At 45.4% G+C, this 20366-nt stretch overlaps 1 protein-coding gene and 1 pseudogene across 3 annotated transcripts; both read right to left on the bottom strand.

The window, feature by feature from the left end:
• Window positions 1-2019: 2019 nt before the first annotated feature.
• LOC125517082 lies at window positions 2020-3140 on the bottom strand (annotated as a pseudogene).
• Window positions 3141-7765: 4625 nt separating this feature from the next.
• On the bottom strand, window positions 7766-12547 carry LOC125515580. Of its 3 annotated transcripts, XM_048681076.1 has the most exons (7): window positions 11843-12547; window positions 11674-11737; window positions 10564-10595; window positions 10392-10492; window positions 10187-10316; window positions 10026-10099; window positions 8842-9150 (listed from the first exon to the last, which is right to left on the bottom strand). In XM_048681076.1, exons 3-6 carry the CDS (start codon window positions 10590-10592, stop codon window positions 10054-10056), a joined length of 306 nt encoding a protein of 101 aa, XP_048537033.1. In that variant the 5' UTR covers window positions 10593-10595; window positions 11674-11737; window positions 11843-12547; the 3' UTR covers window positions 8842-9150; window positions 10026-10053. The 3 variants fall into 3 exon arrangements, with proteins under 3 accessions (XP_048537032.1, XP_048537033.1, XP_048537031.1); XM_048681075.1 differs by lacking the exons at window positions 8842-9150; window positions 11674-11737; window positions 11843-12547 and adding exons at window positions 7766-8035; window positions 11367-11667; XM_048681074.1 differs by lacking the exons at window positions 11674-11737; window positions 11843-12547 and adding an exon at window positions 11367-11667.
• Between the last annotated feature and the right edge of the window lie 7819 nt (window positions 12548-20366).

Raw genomic sequence — 20366 nt, forward strand, 5'->3', positions numbered from 1 at the left:
GTTTTGGTAAGCTAAGTGTATTTACAATGAAAATGCAAATCGGGAGCAGCTCCCATTGAAGCAGAACAGTCCGTAGCAATGAAAAATAAGCTTCAAATCATCATTTTATTTCTGTACATCAAAAGATAAGGTTCTGTCGTCTACATCAAACAATAGCTTGAATAGCATGAAACAAGTTCATTACCAATAGTGTCTCCATCAAATATGATGTTATTTCTATGATTACAAATGCTGCAACATCCTAGGATGAGGTACATGTTGCTTCCGATATTGTACTCCCTCCGCCAAATACAAGTCTTTTTAGATATTACAAGAAGTGACTACATACGAAGCAAAATGAGTGAATCTATACTCTAAAATATATCTACAAGCATTCTCCTTATGTTATAGTCCATTTGAAATGTCTAAAAAAGACTTATATTTAGAAATGAAGGGAGTACATCAAGTATGTCGAGAGTGGCACGTCTGGGCCCCTCTCCTAGTTGAGCCTCTATAATCTTCTAATAAAGAGAAGTGAGAGGAAACCATACATAACTGGATGAACCTGTGCACCCATGGCACATTTTGAACTCTGAACAATCGTACTGGTAAACTATCCTTAATAATAAACAAAAGAGAAGGTCAACTCGGATCACAGCTGCTTCAATATGCAGTGAAGCACGGTTTTTTTTTCTTTTCAAAATCGTCAGTCGCACCTGACCTGGTCGAACCGCGCCGCTCCCCCTCGCTGTCGCTGTCCTCTGAAGAAGAGAAGAGAAGAGAAGAGAAGAGAAGAGAAGAGGACGCAACGGACCAGCTGTTTGTGCCAGCGGGGCGGGGCGGCGCAACGCTGCAACCTGCGGAGACGTACAAGAGCGGTACGGCGCGTAGGAGCAGGAGCACGACGATGCGGGGGTGCAGCAAGGCGGGCGCGGTCCAGGACGAGGAGCGGGCGACCATGCCAAACAGCCGGCGTTCACGTTTTCTCCTCGACGCCTCGTGCACCTCCGCCGGTGCCGCCTCGTGCCACGCTCGCCCCGGCCATCGTCGGCGTTGCTCGAGATCCTCTCCGGCCGTCTCCCGCCGAGCTCCTCCCCTCCTGCTGACCTCCGCGTTAATGGCTCCCCTGTCGACGCCCTGTTGGGTCTAACCCTAGCTAGCTTGAACTAGTTTTCAAGGACGGAGGTAGATGAAAGCAAACAGGGACTCGCATGTTTCTGGCAACGTACGCCACGGCGCCAAACGCCCTCTTTCTCCTGTTATATAAAGCCGGACACACCAGATCGTATCTGGCCTAACAACCTACGTATAACAACAACCTGGACGCTCTGCCAAACTCAGATCGGTTTGTAGCTAACAGAAACGCAGCGCTAACGGAGCCTTCTAACGATCCGGTCTTCCATCGATCGTGAGCCCGGCTTGCTCGTCCGCCCGACCTGGACGCCAGGTTCCTCCTGTTACACCTGCTGTACGCTATCTCGATCGCCACAAACCGGCTAGACTCGACCCAAACACACGCGCACACCTACGCTAGCTGGTGACCACGGACACGAACGTGCACACACACACGCGACGCACATCCGCACACACCGTTTATTCCTAACAGCCTCTACGGCTACGTCACCCAGACCCAGCGGCAGCGCCACCTTCTCTTCCCGCTCCTCACCGTGCGCGAGACGATGAGCTCCACTTCAGCGCACGCCTCCGCCGCGGTCGACGACCTCGCCCTGACCCGCATCGTGGGCACCAGGGTAAGGACCTCTCTGCCCGCCATCGTCGGCCCCAACGGCGCCCGCCACCTTCCAAGAAGACCAGCACGTACTACATGGTATCATCATGTGCCACTCCACTCCAAGCTCACTCTCCCATGGCCATGCATGTACACCCACCGAGCAAGCCAAACTAAGCTCACCCAAGCCCAATCATCCACGCTTCACTGAGCTTCAGCCAACGCAAACGATAAAGCTAGCAACCACGAAGCTCATCGTCTTCCACCATGCATCCGGCAGGTGAAGCACCCCCTTCACTAGGCTAAACTAGCTAGCAACCATCCAGGAAGACGACGAGCTAGCGAGCGAATAAATGAAGAGCGGAGGAGTAGAAAGCAGCAGGTGCGAGGTGGAGGCCGCGGGCATCAACTACCACATCACTGTCTCTGCCCGGCCTCAACCGCTCAAGATATGGAGCAGGCCCGACGAGTCGACCTCCTCCTCGACGCCGCTGGCGACCCTGCTGCGCCTACACCTCCGCCGGTGAGCCGCAGCAGCCTAGTGCTCCGCAACGTGAGCTGACGCGCGCGCCCCCGGCGAGCTGCTCGCCATCGTCGGCGCCGGCAAGTCCACGCTGCTCGAGATCCTCTCCGCCCACCTTGAGCCCAGCTCCTCTCCTCCTACTGAACTCCGCGTCAATGGCTCGCCTGTGGACGCCGCAGCCCTGCGCGGACTCTGCGGCTACGTCACCCAGCGCGACATCCTCTTCCCGCTGCTGACGGTGCGCGAGACGCTCCACTTCAGCGCGCGCCACGGTTGACGCGCTCGTCGACGACCTTGTGCTCGCCCCACGTCGCCGATGCCAGGGTCAAGGACCTCTCCGGCGGCGAGCGCCGGCGCTTGTCCATCGGCGTCGAGGCCGTGCGCGACCCCGCCGTGCTGGTGCTCGGGCCTCGACAGTGCGTCCGCGCTCAAGATCGTGGGCGCGCTCCGGGCCATGGCCGAGACGCGCGGGCGCACCGTGGTGCTCAGCATCCACCAGCCCGGCGCGCGCATCGTCAAGATGTTCGATGCGTGCTCCTGCTCGCCGCCAGCTCTGTGCTCCACCACGGCTCCGTCGACGTGCTCCACTCGCTGCTCGCCGGCGCCGGCCTCCGCTTGCCCCCGCATGTGGACGCCGTCGAGTTCGCCATGGACTCCGTGGTCCAGCACTCCAGCTCCGCTTCCACCTGCACCCTCCAGCAGCAGCAGCAGCGCGACCGCCGTTACACGCTGCAGTAGCTCTTCCAGCAGCACAAGCTCCAGGCCCAGGCCGACGGCGTGGATTTCAGTGATGCGATCCTTCGCTGTCCTAACAGTGAATTCGGCATTCTCGACCATGTGTGTCGCCATGGCATGACTAACAGCATGTCCAATGGATATTGGGACATTGTCTCTCAAGTAGAACGTCATAGATAGAAAGCAGATCATGTGTTCACCTGGATTTCTGCGTGCCAAGCCTCTTCCTGCAGCCAGAATTTTATTCTGTTTCTAATTTAGGTGGTGATTTTCAAGCTATAAAATTGTTAGTGAAACTCTTTTTTATTAAATGCTACTTAAGTTTGATGATTACCTATGGAAAATATGGCTGATGATTATTTCTGAACCTGCACTTTGAATTGCTGGCATGGTCTTACACGAATTGTATGGTTTTGTAGTACAAGTCACAAATTTGACAGATACTCTAAATGAAACAGGTTGACTCCAACAAATACTATATATGCCACAAATTTGTAGACTATACTCGTACTAATTAAATGACAGCTCATGCATGAAAAGAAAATAACATCTCAGCATTGTTATACTGTCATCATACAAGTTTCACGCATAGATACCAACTGCCTAAAATTGTTTGCCACAACTGAATTTGAACGGCATGCATATATATAGAGCATTTGCCCATCAAACATTCTTCTATTCAGAAAGCTAGCTGTATGAATGTCTTATGACCGATCTTTATGATCAAATCAACAGCTGATCTGTTACTTTAGAAACCAGAAGGCTAAACAGTCCATGTACTTTTCTCTCTGCTATGAAATTAACCAGGTCGGATATTGAAATACAAGACAAGAACTATTAACCAGCAGACTAAACACTCTATGTGCCTTCCATTCAGCTCATTTTATAATTTATATACAAGTCATTTTGGGGGCTTGGGTTCAACCAATCACTCATACAGCAAGCGAAAGCAGAGTTTTCATTTGTTTTCCAAGCCACCAAAACGCTATAACGAACAACCCTATAACGAACAATCTGTCAGAACTCACCTGTATGGCTAGAACTCAGCAAGACACAAGGACACCTACTGGGTATCATAGCAAAAGTAAGCGAAGCAGGATTCGACACACTGCAACTTTCAGCGGTGGATACAACGTCGACCTTTCTTACAAAATTTAGATTTCCGCACATAAGAGAGCACAAATTAACAGAGTCTGCACATTTGCTTTCCATGGACAGACCATTGCCATCACTGAGATGACCTTTCCTCTCGATTCACTTCACATGATATCTTTCTCTGTTTTGTTGCATAATGTGTGTTCATGTCAGCCATAAAGCACCCTCTGCTTACCTTTTTTGGCTAAGTTTCTTAAATTTATTCCAACATATTGTTGAGTTGCCCTGCGATCATCAACATATAAATGCTGACGGTAGCACATTCTTCATTATATTTAACAACATTTTCCCACATGTTTACTGCAGAGTCCAGGCTCGAGAGAATTTGGAAACTCGGTATTTAAATCTGTGAGTAAGTTGATAACCCAATTCAAGAAATCGGTGATTCACATAAGTGGTTCTTTAGTTGATTGGCTTCTCTAGGAAAAAAAACTGAAAAGAAAGACAAAGCGTCTCTGTGATGTGCCTTTTCCAGTTTCAGTTTTTTATATAAGACTGTGATATTTGGTATATGTGTGCTATATAAGCAAAATTGCCACACTTCTACTTCTTTCACTTTAAAGTACCACACGACCCCCCTTCCTTCGACCCCACAGGCTCGCCCGAGAAACCTGCTTCTCCTACACATCTCGTGCGTCCACCCCCGAGAAACTGTCATTTCTTCACGTCTATCACATGATAAAAAAAATATTGTGCATGTGGGATTCGAACCCACACCTCCTTGGCACCAAAGCGCGCCACCACAACCAACTCACCCTTAGGTGTTTGTTGGTTAAACTAAAGAAACTAATCGTTTTGACCCCTTTTCTTTCCAATTGTGTTGCTACAAAAAAGTACAGAAAATTACCACGATTTCCCCTCAGGACAAAGTCACCATGGTATTCGCATGCAAGTTATCAAGCCTGTGTTGCGTAAGTTACCGTGCTATTTACATAGAACTTACCAGGTACTATGTTTCAACAACTACACCCCTTTTAAAGTTACCACTATATTTGTACACAAGTTATAAGGTCTTCCATGTGTAAAATGCCATGGTACTTACACATAAGTTATCAAGATATGTGTACAGCAACCTCGCCCCTGGTCAAAGTTACCATGGGGGATTGTACATGAGTTATCGGGTCTACAGTTCATATATTATCATGGTACTTATACCTAAAAACCTGGGTCTGTTTCGGTAACTTTTTTCGTAGGTCAAAAATTACCATGATGTTTTTGCGTAATTTATCACGCCTATAGCGGGTCAAAGTGGGCTGTTTTTCTTGGCCAACCCACGAGCACGTGTGCCCCTCATGACACTAAACATTATGTGGCTTTTCCGTGGCACATATGTGGTGTGTTCATCTAAGAGGCCCCGCGAAGCGAATGTATGTTTTTAACAACTTGTTTTCCTTTGGTAAAAAGTTACCATCATGTTTATATTGTAAGTTATTGGTTATGCGGTGCTTATATTATCATGTTATTCACACAAAAAATATAGGGAATGTTTTGAAAAACTTTTTCCCGGGACAAAAGGCTATCATGGTGGTTCTAGGTAACCTATCAAGCCCGCAGTGCTTAAAATATCGTGCTATTTACACAAAATTTATCAGGGGTATGTTTCAGCAAAAAATTCCCCCCACGGGTCAAAAACTTATAATGGTGTTTAGTTATCGCGGTGCATATGTTTTCATGCTATTTACACATAAAAATATCAGGGGAGGGATGTATAGTACCGTGCTATTTACCGGAGTATCTTTTTCAAAAAAAAATCCTTATGGTCAAAGTTACCATGGTGTTTCTACCTCAGTTATCATATGTGCGTTGCGTATATTACCATCTATTTACATATAAATTATCTGGTATCTTTTCACATTTTTCTTCCCCAATGGTTAAAGTTACCATAATGTTTGTATCTAAATTATCAGGTCTATGGTGTGAATGTTATCGTGTTATTTACAGAAATTACTGGGGGCCGGGGTTCAACAAATTTCTTCCCAATGATCAAAGTTACCACGATGTTTTCACCAAAGTTATCACGCCTTCAATGCTTATGACCGTGCTACTTACACATAATGTACCACGTGGTATACAAAAGTTATCATATTGGTGGTGCGTCATTTATCATGGTGGTGATGGAGAATTTACCACGGGAAAAGTTTATGTGCCAGATTTGATAAGTGAAGCAAAAGTTTTCCGGTGCTAAAATATTAAATACAAAACATGTCAAAAACAGTATTTTCCTTAGCTTGTTCAACAACGAGTGTCATAGGCAAGGTGGTTAGCTCTCTTCGTTGATTACCTGCAGACCAGAGATCAAATCTCAATTCAAGCATTATTTTTGCCCATAAATCGGGAAGGCGCGTGGGGCCGTAACTGATGATTGAAAGGAAGGAGATCGGGAGGGCAACCGGAACTGACGGTGCTGATGCAGACCAGAGATCAAATCTCAATCCAAGCATTATTTTTGCCCATAAATCGGGAAGGCGCGTGGGGCCGTAACTGATGATTGAAAGGAAGGAGATCGGGAGGGCAACCGGAACTGACGGTGCTGGATGCGTGTGGCAGTTTTGCAATCTGCCACACGATTGCCACTTACATATTTCGTTTTATATATTTAGGTGCTGCACTTTTTTTTGTACTGATGATAAATTCTTTTAAGATGAACGCACACCTTTGATAACAGGGTTCATGAAGGAGCGTTTTATACAAGGCACTAGCTCATCTATCCAGAATAATTTTCGCTCGAAGAACAGCTATGGATCCATTCGTTCCTCAACCGTAAAACTTTCCTAAGTTTAGATACACCACTTGGAAAAATGGATTGGTTTAAAAACTTTGATTTCAGGTCAGGTTACTATAAATACTGTTTCCATTGCAGTCTTATTTACAATGCACAGATTGTCGATTTAGGTGATAATTTGCAAGGTTCCAGGATTATGACATTTGCGTCTACCTGTTACTCATGTGAAAATCTATCATTAACCATTCTTTGTCGTACTATGATTTCTAAGAAATGGGGCAGATGATGCTACTTTGTAATGTGCCAGACAAAAAATTAACATAAGGAGTCCTATGATGTCAGGACAAGATAATCGTGTTCTCTATCAAATCCAGCGAGAGAAATTATACGAGTTCTCTCTGATTGTGGTAACATTAATTTTAGTAATTGGTAATACGAGAGTTACTGGTAGGTGAAGGATAGTAACAAATAAATAAATTGGATAAATCAAAAGCGATAAAGCGTTGGGAAGCCGTATCTTGGCCGTCAGATCACATTGCATTTTTTGTTCAAATGTATTAGTTGTGTATCTAGTATATCTGGAACGTTCATGTCTTGCCCAGTGGAAATCATTGTAGATTGCATTTTTTGTTCAAATGTATTAGTTGTGTATCTAGTATATCTGGAACGTTCATGTCTTGCCCAATGGAAATCATTGTAGATTGCATTTTTTGTTCAAATGTATTAGTTGTGTATCTAGTATATCTGGAACGTTCATGTCTTGCCCGGTGGAAATCATTGTAGATTGCATTTCTTTTCTTCAAAAGCTGCTTATGTGCACTTTACTTTGTGCTTCAGAAACAGCTATGCATATAAAGGCTTTTGCTCAGTCAAATCTGAGTAACAACATAAATGGACTTCCACACGACTAGCTCGAACAAAATACCACTGCCATCCGTTCTTTTACTTCAAACCAGAAAACATCCTACATGCACACGCAGGTTCCAACATGGGTGCGGCAGGTTGTTTTCGACATGCTTCGGCATGTAAATCAACATGAACTCTGCCAGTGCGGACGCCCTGTTTTGCTGGTGATTTGTTCTTTCTCTCTAACCACCACAAAAGGTTGCAAGAATTACAGTAGTTATCTCATGGCGTAGGGGGCAAAGAGGCCTTTGAACTCATCAGACATGTATCTCCACCACTAAGCTTCCTAACATTGTAAAACATAAGATTAGTAAAATGAAGTAGGAAGCCGTTGAAACAAATTATCAGATTTAAATATATTTTTTCCTGCAAAATAAAAGATTTAATGCACCAAGTCAGGTCGTTGATGGCTCATAGCAAAATCTTGTACAACACAATCTGTTTATGGTCCTAACTCTGGTTGAAGTCCATTTTTAATTTCTTATTTGGTGTGCAAGATGATAGATCACTGTTTGTTTCTTGGAATAGTTCACCCGTTGCATGGAAAGTGGAGCTTTCCAATCTCAATGTATTAAAAAAACATTTGTTTGCGTTGGCATTTGCTGATTGCGAACAGTTCAACCTTACTATCCTGTGTTTGGTGTTTGTGATGAACCGAGCAAGCAACATCACAGATGGGGCAACTAAAGCCTTAATCGGTTAAACCTCTCCTGGAGGGGATTTAAGAGGTTTGGAGGGGATGGAGTGAGGTTTTGACTTGTATAGAATTTAATCCACTTCAATCCCCATTTTGTAGCCCTAAAGTATATTCTGTTTGCAACAAACCGAGGAAACAGAACGCAGTTGGCGCGACCATCGTCTGATTTCAAAAAACTAACTAAGAAAGAGAATTCAGCTTACCGACTACAGCATATCTACCCATTCATCCACCAACACCACAAACATTGACCATACTAAAAGTGAGATTCCAACGGAAGCAAAATGATAGCTCAAGTGAAGCCTCAAATAAACAAACAGCTACTGCAATCTACTCCTTACCAGTATGCTGCACTACTCCAGCACTTCAAAAAGCAAAACAAGGGAAATAAGCACTTACTTTTCAACCACGATTTTATCATAAACAAAAAGCATTTTGTTCCATCACATTCGGATAACAAGACATATAAACGAGTGAAGTGGCATAGCATAGTAGTTAACATCTCAGCGTAAGTGGCATCTCAGCACAAGTGGCATAGCATAGAGTCGTTAACATCTCAGCATAAGTGGCACATAGCGTATAAGGTGACGGACGTTATACAGACCACAACAGGAGTTCGAAAATCAAGAGGAATGTTCGCTAGGCACATGGAAGATCATTTAACTTGCAGCAAAGACTTAGCAAAATGAGACGAGAACCTTCACCTGAAAAGTGAATCAAAATACATTTTAGGAAAGAGAAATATATTAAGGATTATAATTATTTGCAGCAAGCCATTCAAAAGTTATGACAGTTAACTGTACAAATAAAAAGAATAATTTAAAACATGAAAGGTCATTCATCAGAACATTACAAGAGCTTATAAACAAACAGATACTGCAATCTACTCCTTACCAGTTAACTGTACAAAAAAGGGCAATTAGGATAAAGAAATACAATATTTACTGGCAGCACAGGGAATTGTAGAAGCCTATATGATTCCAGCTAAAGATGTAATTAAGAAATACAATGTAGTTAATTATTAGGTAACCTTGGAAAGACAAGTTACTATAATGCAACCATGTTCAAGAGCACAAAGAGATAGCACTTCACAACTACCAGCTAAAGAAAGACAAGTTTCTACAATGCAACCATGTTCAACAGCACAAAGAGATAGCACTTCACAACTACCAGCTAAAGAAATACAATATTTACTGGCAGCTGGAAATGTAGAAGCCTATATGATTCCAGCTAAAGTACTTCACAATGGTAAAAGATGTAATTAAGAAATGCAATGTTGTTAATTATTAGGTGACCTCAGAAAGACAATGCAACCATGTTCAAGAGCACAAAGATATAGCACTTCACAACTACCAGCTAAATTCAGCCACTCACAAAAAGAGAGGGGCATATTGTGACACTAGCTTCTATTCCATAGATGATGACAAATAGCACATCATAACTCAAAGCAGATAATGAGACAACAGCATTCGATCTACAACAGGCCCTGATGATCCAAACATGAAGGATAGCATACAAAATGCAAACACATGCTGCTTCACAAGGTAATCAAATTAAACACTTCTATCAGTAAACTAACCTGAGCAAAAAAAGTGGGTTTCCAATCTTCAGTCCTCAAACTGCTGAACGGCCAATGCTCCCATCGCATTAAGACTGAAAATCAACCAACTGAAGATGAGAAACACAGGTGCAACAAAAAACATCAGCGGTATATACAAAAATCAAATGTATGAATCATACAGCTCCTGCTCAATTTCTGTCAGGGGATAGACAATTGTTGCGTTGCCATAGGTGCCCAGCTTCTGTATACGACGGCGCCATTTCAGCTGGCGCTTGGTGCAGGCCTTAGGCATGACCTCGTAGAACGGTACTGAAATTTAACACAGGCAAAAAAGTCAGTTTAGTTGCATCTTTCAAAAGTAGACAAGAATGAAGCACAATTAACCTTCTGAGGCCATGACGATCCCATCAGCGGTAACTTCACAGATCTCGATGGGTCTTGTTGTGCGGGTGTGCGCAGGCCTGTCTGAGGGAAGGTCCCTCTGACTGCAGAATCACAATATTGAGCAAATGCAGTGATGACTGTTAATATGAGAAATTGAGTCGCGATTACATACCCACGTGGGAGCTGTTTCCCACAAGCCATCACCTGCAAATTTAAGGTAAGGGCCTGTTACAATAATGACATTTGTACCAATACTAAGAACAAATTACAGACCGCATCACAAAGAATTATAGGAGTTAAACAGGTACTCTATCATGGTCTGGATCTATTTAATGGGTCAACTAATATATCTTAACAAACAGAACCCACATCTAAACAGTGGAAGGGGGGTGTACCGATCTATTGTAAAGCTTTGTACATATCACGGACGAACAAATTAAGTCAGGGCAACGAACAGCGAAAAGGAACGACCTATAAAACTTTGTACGGGCGAGGCGAATTGATAGATAAACTAGAGTAACAAAACAAGGTCAAAGTAAAAGCTACTTCACACTTGCAAACAAGAAGGCATGTTGAGACAAACATATGAATGATCTTTTGTCAACTCTAAGCTGCGCAAGTGCTAAACTGAAACTAAATCAGGTATAATGACCTGTCTGGTGAAATGAACTGGCACAAACTAACAGTAATATGGACTAAATAAGAGGGCAAACAGATTAAGCCAAACAAGATGCCAAAAGTCAACAGTAGTGGACACATAAAATGCAAGTATTGCTCAAAAACAAGCATATACACAGGGCATGTACGATGCTTTTGAGAAGAACAGACCTAAAAGATCACACAAAAACAGTAACCAATCGCTGACAAACAAATTATATTAATCTACAAGCTCTGTCTACAAATCATGACACATGTAAAATGAAATGCAACAAGCTATCTATGACACATCAAACAGCAGGAACTGACAGATCTCACCACGGATAAAATATAGCCCATGAATCAACAGATAGATTTGTGCATAGAAGAAAAGCCTGCAGGATTCTGAACACTGAATTCCACCCCAAAGATTACCTCCCTTATATAAACCTACAATACGAGCTATGGAACTGAGCCGTACGCTTGTTCCCCTCACCTCCCCTTATACAAACAAAACCCACATCTAAACAGTTGAAGGGGGGGTGTACCGATCAGATCTAAACAACACCAAGCAGATCAAGCACGCACATATGACAGACGGGGTAGAACCACGGCGGAGATCACGGGAGGGGGACGAAGGTCTCACCTCACGGTCTTCTCGTCGGCGGTGGCGAGAGGGGAGAGAGGCCGGCGGATCGATCCAATCGCACCTGCAGATCACAAACCAACGGAAAATCAGATGCAGATGAACACCGATTCGAGGAACTGGAGGAATTTTGGGGGGGGAGAGAGGGGCGGGGATCCAGATCTCAGACCCGTCGAGGCGAAGGATCCAGGCTCGGGGCGAGCGCTGCGGCGGCGGGGTGGGAGGAGGGGGAGGGGGAACGGGCGTACGGCGCGCCTATTTGTAGGGCCGCGCAACCCTAACGGCGGGGTGGAACGGCGTTCCAGCCGTCGGGACGGTGTGGGGGGGCTGGGAGGAACGGCGTTCCGTTCCGGTGGGTTGGAACGGCGGCCAGCGGGCTTAACGGGGGGAACGGGGCGCAGCAATTTTGCTCGGGGCGCTGAGAGGAACGGCGTCAGCCGAGGCGCGTTCCATTCCGGTGGGTCCATTCCAGCCGGGTCGGACGCGGCATGGATCCAATGGGCGCGGGTTGGGTTTGGTTGGATCGGAGGGAGCCGTCCCTTGTTCGTCGCTGCAAAAAGCACAGAAAATTACAAGTGCTTCAACAACAAACAACTTGTTCCCAAATTCTTCTCCCTCCCTTGTACCGGTGAAACCCAGCCAAGCCATCCGTCTTTCTCTTGGCAAACAAGAGAGGAACCGGCCGGGCACGACGCAAAGGCTGGCCGGTTTCTCCGTTGTGGGCGCGAGAAAGATGGACTGGCGCCGTGGTGCTCAACACATGCCCAACCGGATGAGAAGACCCACGAGCAGAGCTTTGCATGGGACGAGAACCAAGAACTTGCTTTGCTTTGGAGGGAGGAGGAAGAAGAACTACAGGGGTACGGAACCAAGGCTCAAGGTGGGGGGTGCGAGGGCAGCTTATATACGATGGGAGAACCCGGTGGACACGCACCCACCAACCGTCCGTCCCTACAATCGCGGCTTGATTTGTGCATCTACCCTCTTTTTAGCAGGTAATTACCCTTTCTAAATAGCCAAGATTTTGACCCTTTCCTTGTGCATGGCGCATGTACCACTAAAATACTACAGGAGTAGCGCCAAATTGAAAGCTTTCCATCTACAACACGTACTACTGCTAATAGAATACAACAACAAAAATATTGACGTACTAGAATACAATTTGTGACAGCTACGTTGCTGGTGGGTGCTATGCATCATGCATGCTCGACCACATGGTTTGCCTACCCACAAAGCGTATTACAGGTGGGACCGGGTGATTTATTATGCGGGGCCTCGAGTGATGTGACACGCCGAGACGAGCACGCCACGCCAGCGATCCGCGAGGAATGCTTTCATTGGACGATCAGTGGTTCACTCTGCCCGGTGTGCTTTCTCAAAACCCAAAAATAAATATTTAAAACTATTATTTTTCGCCTGTTTAAATTTTTTTCTCACGAGTTTGATGTTGGCTTCCTTGATCATGCTTTCGGCATGTTCAGTCGTTCAGAGATGGATGATCATGCTTTTGGTGGCTCGGAAATCGTCCATCACGCTCGCCACACGACGGACGTGAAGAACCATACAAGCTATACAACCATGTAATGGTGAGAATATCTTGTCATGGTTCAATTCACTTTAATTTAGTGAGTTATATATCGACTCTACTTTGAATAAGTTACGGTCGGTTAGTTCACAATAGTGCCATGTGTAGTTTTTTGATGAACAAAGCGTATCACGGCAATAGGCAGATCCGACACTTCACAAAGTTTGTATTGACTCTCAAACAAGACCATAAAATGCCCAACCCCACAACCTCAACATAAGCCCGTCCTGTCCTGGTTTCAAAAAATACATATATATTGTACAGTGGTAGCTTAAAAGAATTTGATTGGGTTATGTATACCAGCATTATGCATATTAAATAATGTAGGTAGTTTAGGCCAAAAATTGCCACGAGCATGGCCTTGCCTTCAAGCTTCGTGCTCAGGCCGTCATGCCATACTCAACGGTGTGAAGTGCTCAAGGCTCCACAAGACGCTCTTCAGTCCATTCCTCAAGGCATCATCGTTTCGTCGTAGTCTCGTTACCCTGGTGTCGACGACCATGTCCTGGTCTCGTTATCATATGTTTGTCGGTGGCAACCAGGCACGAAGCTTATGATCGTTGCCTTACTCTAGCGACAATGTCTGAAGCTCGGTATCATCTTTTTGCCCGTGGTGACCATGCCCCAAGATTGTTATCGTTGCCTTGCCCGCGACGACCATGTGCCAAGCTTGTTATCCTCGCTTTGCCCGTGGCAATCATGTCCCGAGCTCATTTTGCTCGGTTCGTCATGGTGAAGATATTGTCGTCGGTCATTTCATTCCTCTATGGCGATCACTTTTGAATGTTTAGGATGGTCGATGGCTGCGGGTCAGCCCCTGGCCGTCCGGTGACCGGCGTTGAGGGCACTGTGGCGGACACGAGGTTAACGTTTTTTTGAACATCAGTACAGACACAAGCGCTCATATACACGTGCATACATTCACTCCTATGAACGCACACACGCACATCATATCCCTGTGAGCATCTCCGAAATACTGAGCTGGCATGTCATCTTGAGATTTACAAAGTCACCGTAGGCGCATCGTCGTCAACGGGAACGTCTCCTCCCACTGAATGCGCATCGCCGAAAATCCTGAAATAAATCCAGAAATAAATGCGAGCAACAGGATTTGAATCCTGATGGGCTAAGGATACCACAGTCCCTCTAACCATCCAACCACATGTTGGTTCGCCACATGGGGCTAACGTTGACAGTGTGTTTTATCTTTATGTGTATGACATGGCTTGTCATGAGCTCGTTGAAATAGTGGTCTACCGAGTGAATCGGAGATGAGGTTTGTTCTTGTTTTTCGGTTGGTTGAAGAGGAGGTTTGTTCGTGTTAAGAAAAGTTGTACAGTAGGAGAAATTTTTACACCGAGGACTCAGCCTACACGTAAGAGCGATACAGTCAAAGTGCATGCTTATATACGTGTGCGCCAAACCTGCACCGAGCTAGACATGCATGCATGCGCTGGTGTGCCGCAGCCGGGCCAACAGTGACACCCAGCTTTCGGAGGTTAGAGCATGGCCAGCCGTTGGCACCCCAGGAGGCATAAAAATCGCCTCCTGGGGGCGAGCCGGCGGTATAATCGGCTCTGGAGACGGTTGGGCACTCAGCCGTCGTCTCAGGCGCCGATGTCCGCCCATATTTTGGTCTATTTTCAGCGAAAAATGGCCCGATATCGCCGCGAATCGGCCCATATTCGGTGTGGTTTGGCGTGAATTCTCAACATAAATATTTTTCATCACATAGTTCATTATAGAAAATCAATAGAAATTAAATAGTTCAATACAAATTATATAGTTCAACAAATAAAAACTCATATTTCATCACACGTCGAGCTAGGCGTCACCCTTGATCCTCCATAGGTGCTCCACCAGATCCTGCTGCAGTTGTTGATGCACATGTGGGTCTCGGATCTCCTAACACATATTGAGGTAGGCAGTCCAGGTTGCCGGTAGCTGGTGATCAACTTGGGCAAGAGGACCCTGCCTGTAGTATGGTTCAGTGTCAAACACTGGCTCTTCTTGCTCGCTCTCAATGATCATATTGTGCAAGGTGACACAACAAGTCATGATCTCCCACATTTGATCTTTCGACCAGGTCTGAGCAGGGTACCGGACAACAACTAATCGAGATTGGAGCACACCAAATGTCCGCTCGACATCCTTCCTGCAAGACTCCTAAGCCTTGGCAAAGTGGGACTTCTTGCCTCCTGGCACAATGTTTGAGATAGTCTTCACAAATGTCGACCATCTCGGATAGATGCCATCAGCTAGGTAGTACCCCTTGTTGTAGTGCCGCCCATTGACCTCGAAGTTCACCGGAGGAGAATGACCTTCAACAAGCTTGGCAAAGACAGGGGAGCACTGCAGGATGTTGATGTCATTATGAGTTCCTGGCATCCCAAAGAAAGAGTGCCAAATCCAGAGGTCCTGTGTGGCCACTGCCTCAAATACCACACTGCAACCGCCTTTGGCGCCTTTGTACAACCCCTACCAAGCAAATGGACAGTTCTTCCATTTCCAATGCATGCAGTCGCTGCTTCCAAGCATCCCAGGAAATCCTCTTGCTGCATTCTGTGCTAGGATCCAAGCAGTGTCTTCAGCATTGGGTGATCGCAAGTATTGCGGTCCAAACACTGCCAGCACTGCCTTGCAGAACTTGTAGAAACACTCAATGGTCGTGGACTCGGCCATGCACCCATAGTCGTTGAGTGAATCACCGGGAGCTCCGTATGCAAGCATCCTCATAGCTGTCGCGCACTTCTGGATTGATATTCAAGGAAGATCCAAGCAACTAAGCTTGGGGATGCCCCGGAAAGCATCCCCTCTTTCGTCTCCAACATTATCAATAACCTTACTTGGGGGCTATATTTTTATTCGTCACATGATATGTGTTTTGCTTGGAGCGTCATTTTATTTTATTAGGATTTGCTTGCTGTTATTTAGAATAATGTTTTGCATCTTTATTTCAATAAAAGTATCAAGGATAGCCTTACCATGCTTATTTTGCAAGTCTATATGTTGCTGTTCGAAAACGGAAAGTTTGTTGTTATATTTTGAATATTTGTTAATAGTCAGAACATGATAAAATCTTGAAATGTTTACACGATTAGCTATGAAATTTTTTCCTACAGTGTCGTAATTTTTTAGAATTTTTGGATTCAGGGAAGTATGAGTATAATTGCACTCTTTACAAATTGTCATGTTTAGACAGATTGCTGTTATTTTGCATTGTTTACATATGTTTGTTTGTTTAGTGATTCTATTTGGGGATAGGAGTATTAAATATGTAGATGAACTTAGTAGGCAATATCAAACAATAATTTTAGTGATTTTCTAGAATAGATAATGATAAGGTGTTGCATTGATTTACACTTACTTATCTCACGAGTTCTTGTTGAGTTTTGTGTGGATGAAGTTTCTAAGATTTAGGAAAACCGCGATATAAAAGGAATTAAGGAGACACAAAAACTCAAGCTGGGGGATGCCCAAGGAATCCCAACATATCATTCCAAGAAGTCTTAAATATCTAAGCTTGGGGATGCCCCAATAGGCATTCCATCTTTCTTCATCAACAATTATCGGTTAGCCTCAGTTGAGCATAAGTTTTTGCTTCTTCACCATCGTGTGCTATGCTACCTCTTGAGCTTGCGTTGGTTTTCCCTTGAAGAGGAAAGGGTGATGCAGCAAAGTAGCGTAAGTATTTCCCTCAGTTTTGAGAACCAAAGTATCAATCCAGTAGGAGACAACGCACAAGTCACCGAATACCTGCACAAACAATCAACAACTTGCACCCAACGCGATAAAGAGGTTGTCAATCCCTTCATGATCACTTGCAAAAGTGAGATCCGATAGAGATAAATAAATGGTAAAGTAAATATTTATGATATTTTTGGTTTTTTATAGATCGGAAAGTAAAAGATTGCAAAATAGTAGATCGGAAACTAGTAAGATGTAAAAGAGATTCAATATAATGAAAAAGAGACCCGGGGCCATAGGTTTCACTAGTGGCTTCTCTCAAGATAGCAAATATTACGGTGGGTGAACAAATTACTGTCGAGCAATTGATAGAAAAGCGCAAAGTTATGACGATATCTAAGGCAATGATCATGAACATAGGCATCACATTCGTGTCAAGTAGACCGACTCCAGCCTGCATCTACCACTATTACTCCACACATCGACCGCTATCCAACATGCATCTAGAATATTAAGTTCATAAAGAACGGTGTTGGGGAACGTAGTAATTTCAAAAAAAATCCTACGCACACGCAAGATCATGGTGATGCATAGCAACGAGAGGGGAGAGTGTGATCTACGTACCCTTGTAGACCGACAGTGGAAGCATTAGCACAACGCGGTTGATGTAGTCGTACGTCTTCATGGCCCGACCGATCAAGCACCGAAACTACGACACCTCTGAGTTTTGGCACACGTTCAGCTCGATGACGATCCCCAGACTCCGATCCAGCAAAGTGTCGGGGAAGAGTTCCGTCAGCACGACGGCGTGGTGACGATCTTGATGTTCTACCGTCGCAGGGCTTCGCCTAAGCACCGCTACAATATTATCGAGGATTATGGTGGAAGGGGGCACCGCACACGGCTAAGAAAACGATCACGTGGATCAACTTGTGTGTCTAGGGGTGCCCCCTGCCCCCGTATATAAAGGAGCAAGGGGAGGAGGCCGGCCGGCCCTATAGGCGCGCCAAGGAGGAGTCCTCCTCCTAGTAGGGTAGGACTCCTACTGGGAGGGGGGAAAGGAAGTGGGGAGGGAGAAGGAAAGGGGGGCGTCGCCCCCCCTCTCCTAGTCCAATTCGGACCAGGGGGGGAGGAGGCGCACGGCCCACCCTGGCTGCCCCTCTCTCTCTCCACTAAGGCCCATATGGCCCATTACTTCTCCGGGGGGGGGGGGGGTCCGGTAACCCTCCGGCTCTCCGGTTTTCTCCGAAATCACCCGGAACACTTCCGGTGTCCGAATATAGCCGTCCAATATATCAATCTTTATGTCTCGAACATTTCGAGACTTCTCGTCATGTCCGTGATCACATCCGGGACTTCGAACTAACTTCGGTACATCAAAAACTCATAAACTCATATAACTATCATCGAAACCTTAAGCGTGCGGACCCTACGGGTTCGAGAACAATGTAGACATGACCGAGACATGTCTCCGGTCAATAACCAATAGCAGAACCTGGATGCTCATATTGGCTCGCACATATTCTACGAAGATCTTTATCGGTCAGACCGCATAACAACATACGTTGTTCCCTTTGTCATCGGTATGTTACTTGCCCGAGATTCGATCGTCGGTATATCAATACCTAGTTCAATCTCGTTACCGGCAAGTCTCTTTACTCGTTACGTAATACATCATCTCGCAACTAACTCATTAGTTGCAATGCTTGCAAGGCTTATGTGATGTGCATTACCGAGAGGGCCCAGAGATACCTCTCCGACAATCAGAGTGACAAATCCTAATCTCGAAATACGCCAACCCAACATTTACCTTTGGAGACACCTGTAGAGCTCCTTTATAATCACCCAGTTACGTCGTGACATTTGGTAGCACACAAAGTGTTCCTCTGGCATACGGGAGTTGCATAATCTCATAGTCATAGGAACATGTATAAGTCATGAAGAAAGCAATAGCAACATACTAAACGATCGGGTGCTAAGCTAATGGAATGGGTCATGTCAATCACATCATTCTCCTAATAATGTGATCCCGTTAATCAAATGACAACACATGTCTATGGTTAGGAAACATAACCATCTTTGATTAATGAGCTAGTCAAGTAGAGGCATACTAGTGATGTTTAGTTTGTCTATGTATTCACACAAGTATTATGTTTCCGGATAATACAATTCTAGCATGAATAATAAACATTTATCATGATATAAGGAAATAAAATAATAACATTATTATTGTCTCTAGGGCATATTTCCTTCAAACGGAGTAACGCATTAAGAAAGATGACATGATGTAGAGGACTTAACTCAAGCAATATGATAAAACCCCATCTTTTTATCCTTGATGGCAATAATACAATATGTGCCTTGTTGCCCCTATTGTCACTGGGAAAGGACACCGCAAGATTGAACCCAAAGCTAAGCACTTCTCCCATTGCAAGAAAGATCAATCTAGTAGGCCAAACTAAACCGATAATTCGAAGAGACTTGCAAAGATATCAAATCATGCATATAAGAATTCAGAGAAGAACCAAATAATATGCATAGATAATCTAATCATAAATCCACAATTCATCGGATCTCGGCAAACACACCGCAAAAGAATATTACATCGAATAGATCTCCAAGAACATCGAGGAGAATATGGTATTGAGAATCAAAGAGAGAGAAGGAGCCATCTAGCTAATAACTATGGACTCGAAGGTCTGTGGTAAACTACTCACGCTTCATCGGAGAGGTAATGGTGTTGATGTAGAAGCCCTCCTTGATCATGGTGATGCATAGCAACGAGAGGGGAGAGTGTGATCTACGTACCCTTGTAGACCGACAGCGGAAGCATTAGCACAACGCGGTTGATGTAGTCGTACGTCTTCATGGCCCGACCGATCAAGCACCGAAACTACGGCACCTCCGAGTTTTGGCACACGTTCAGCTCGATGACGATCCCCGGACTCCGATCCAGCAAAGTGCCGGGGAAGAGTTCCGTCAGCACGACGGCGTGGTGACGATCTTGATGTTCTACCATCGCAGGGCTTCACCTAAGCACCGCTACAATATTATCGAGGATTATGGTGGAAGGGGGCACCGCACACGGCTAAGAAAATGATCACGTGGATCAACTTGTGTGTCTAGGGGTGCCCCCTGCCCCCGTATATAAAGGAGCAAGGGGAGGAGGCCGGTCGGCCCTATAGGTGCGCCAAGGAGGAGTCCTCCTCCTAGTAGGAGTAGGGGGGAAAGGAAGTGGGGAGGGAGAAGGAAAGGGGGGCGCGCCCCCCCTCTCCTAGTCCAATTCAGACCAGGGGGAGGAGGCGCGCGGCCCACCCTGGCTGCCCCTCTCTCTCTCCACTAAGGCCCATATGGCCCATTACTTCTCCCGGGGGGTTCCGGTAACCCTCCGGCTCTTCAGTTTTCTCCGAAATCACCCGGA

Source organism: Triticum urartu, chromosome 6, assembly GCF_003073215.2.
Source record: "Triticum urartu cultivar G1812 chromosome 6, Tu2.1, whole genome shotgun sequence".
Taxonomy (NCBI): Eukaryota; Viridiplantae; Streptophyta; class Magnoliopsida; order Poales; family Poaceae; genus Triticum; species Triticum urartu.

What these genes read in the sequence shown, in the direction of transcription:
- LOC125515580 (XM_048681075.1), bottom strand. Translation starts at nt 11,387, where the DNA reads ATGGGCTATATTTTATCCGTG. An exon ending in GATCGTCATGGCCTCAGAAG is followed by an intron (nt 10,317 to 10,391) that starts GTTAATTGTGCT and finishes GTTAAATTTCAG; the next exon opens with TACCGTTCTACGAGGTCATG. An exon ending in ACAGAAATTGAGCAGGAGCT is followed by an intron (nt 10,100 to 10,186) that starts GTATGATTCATA and finishes GTTGATTTTCAG; the next exon opens with TCTTAATGCGATGGGAGCAT.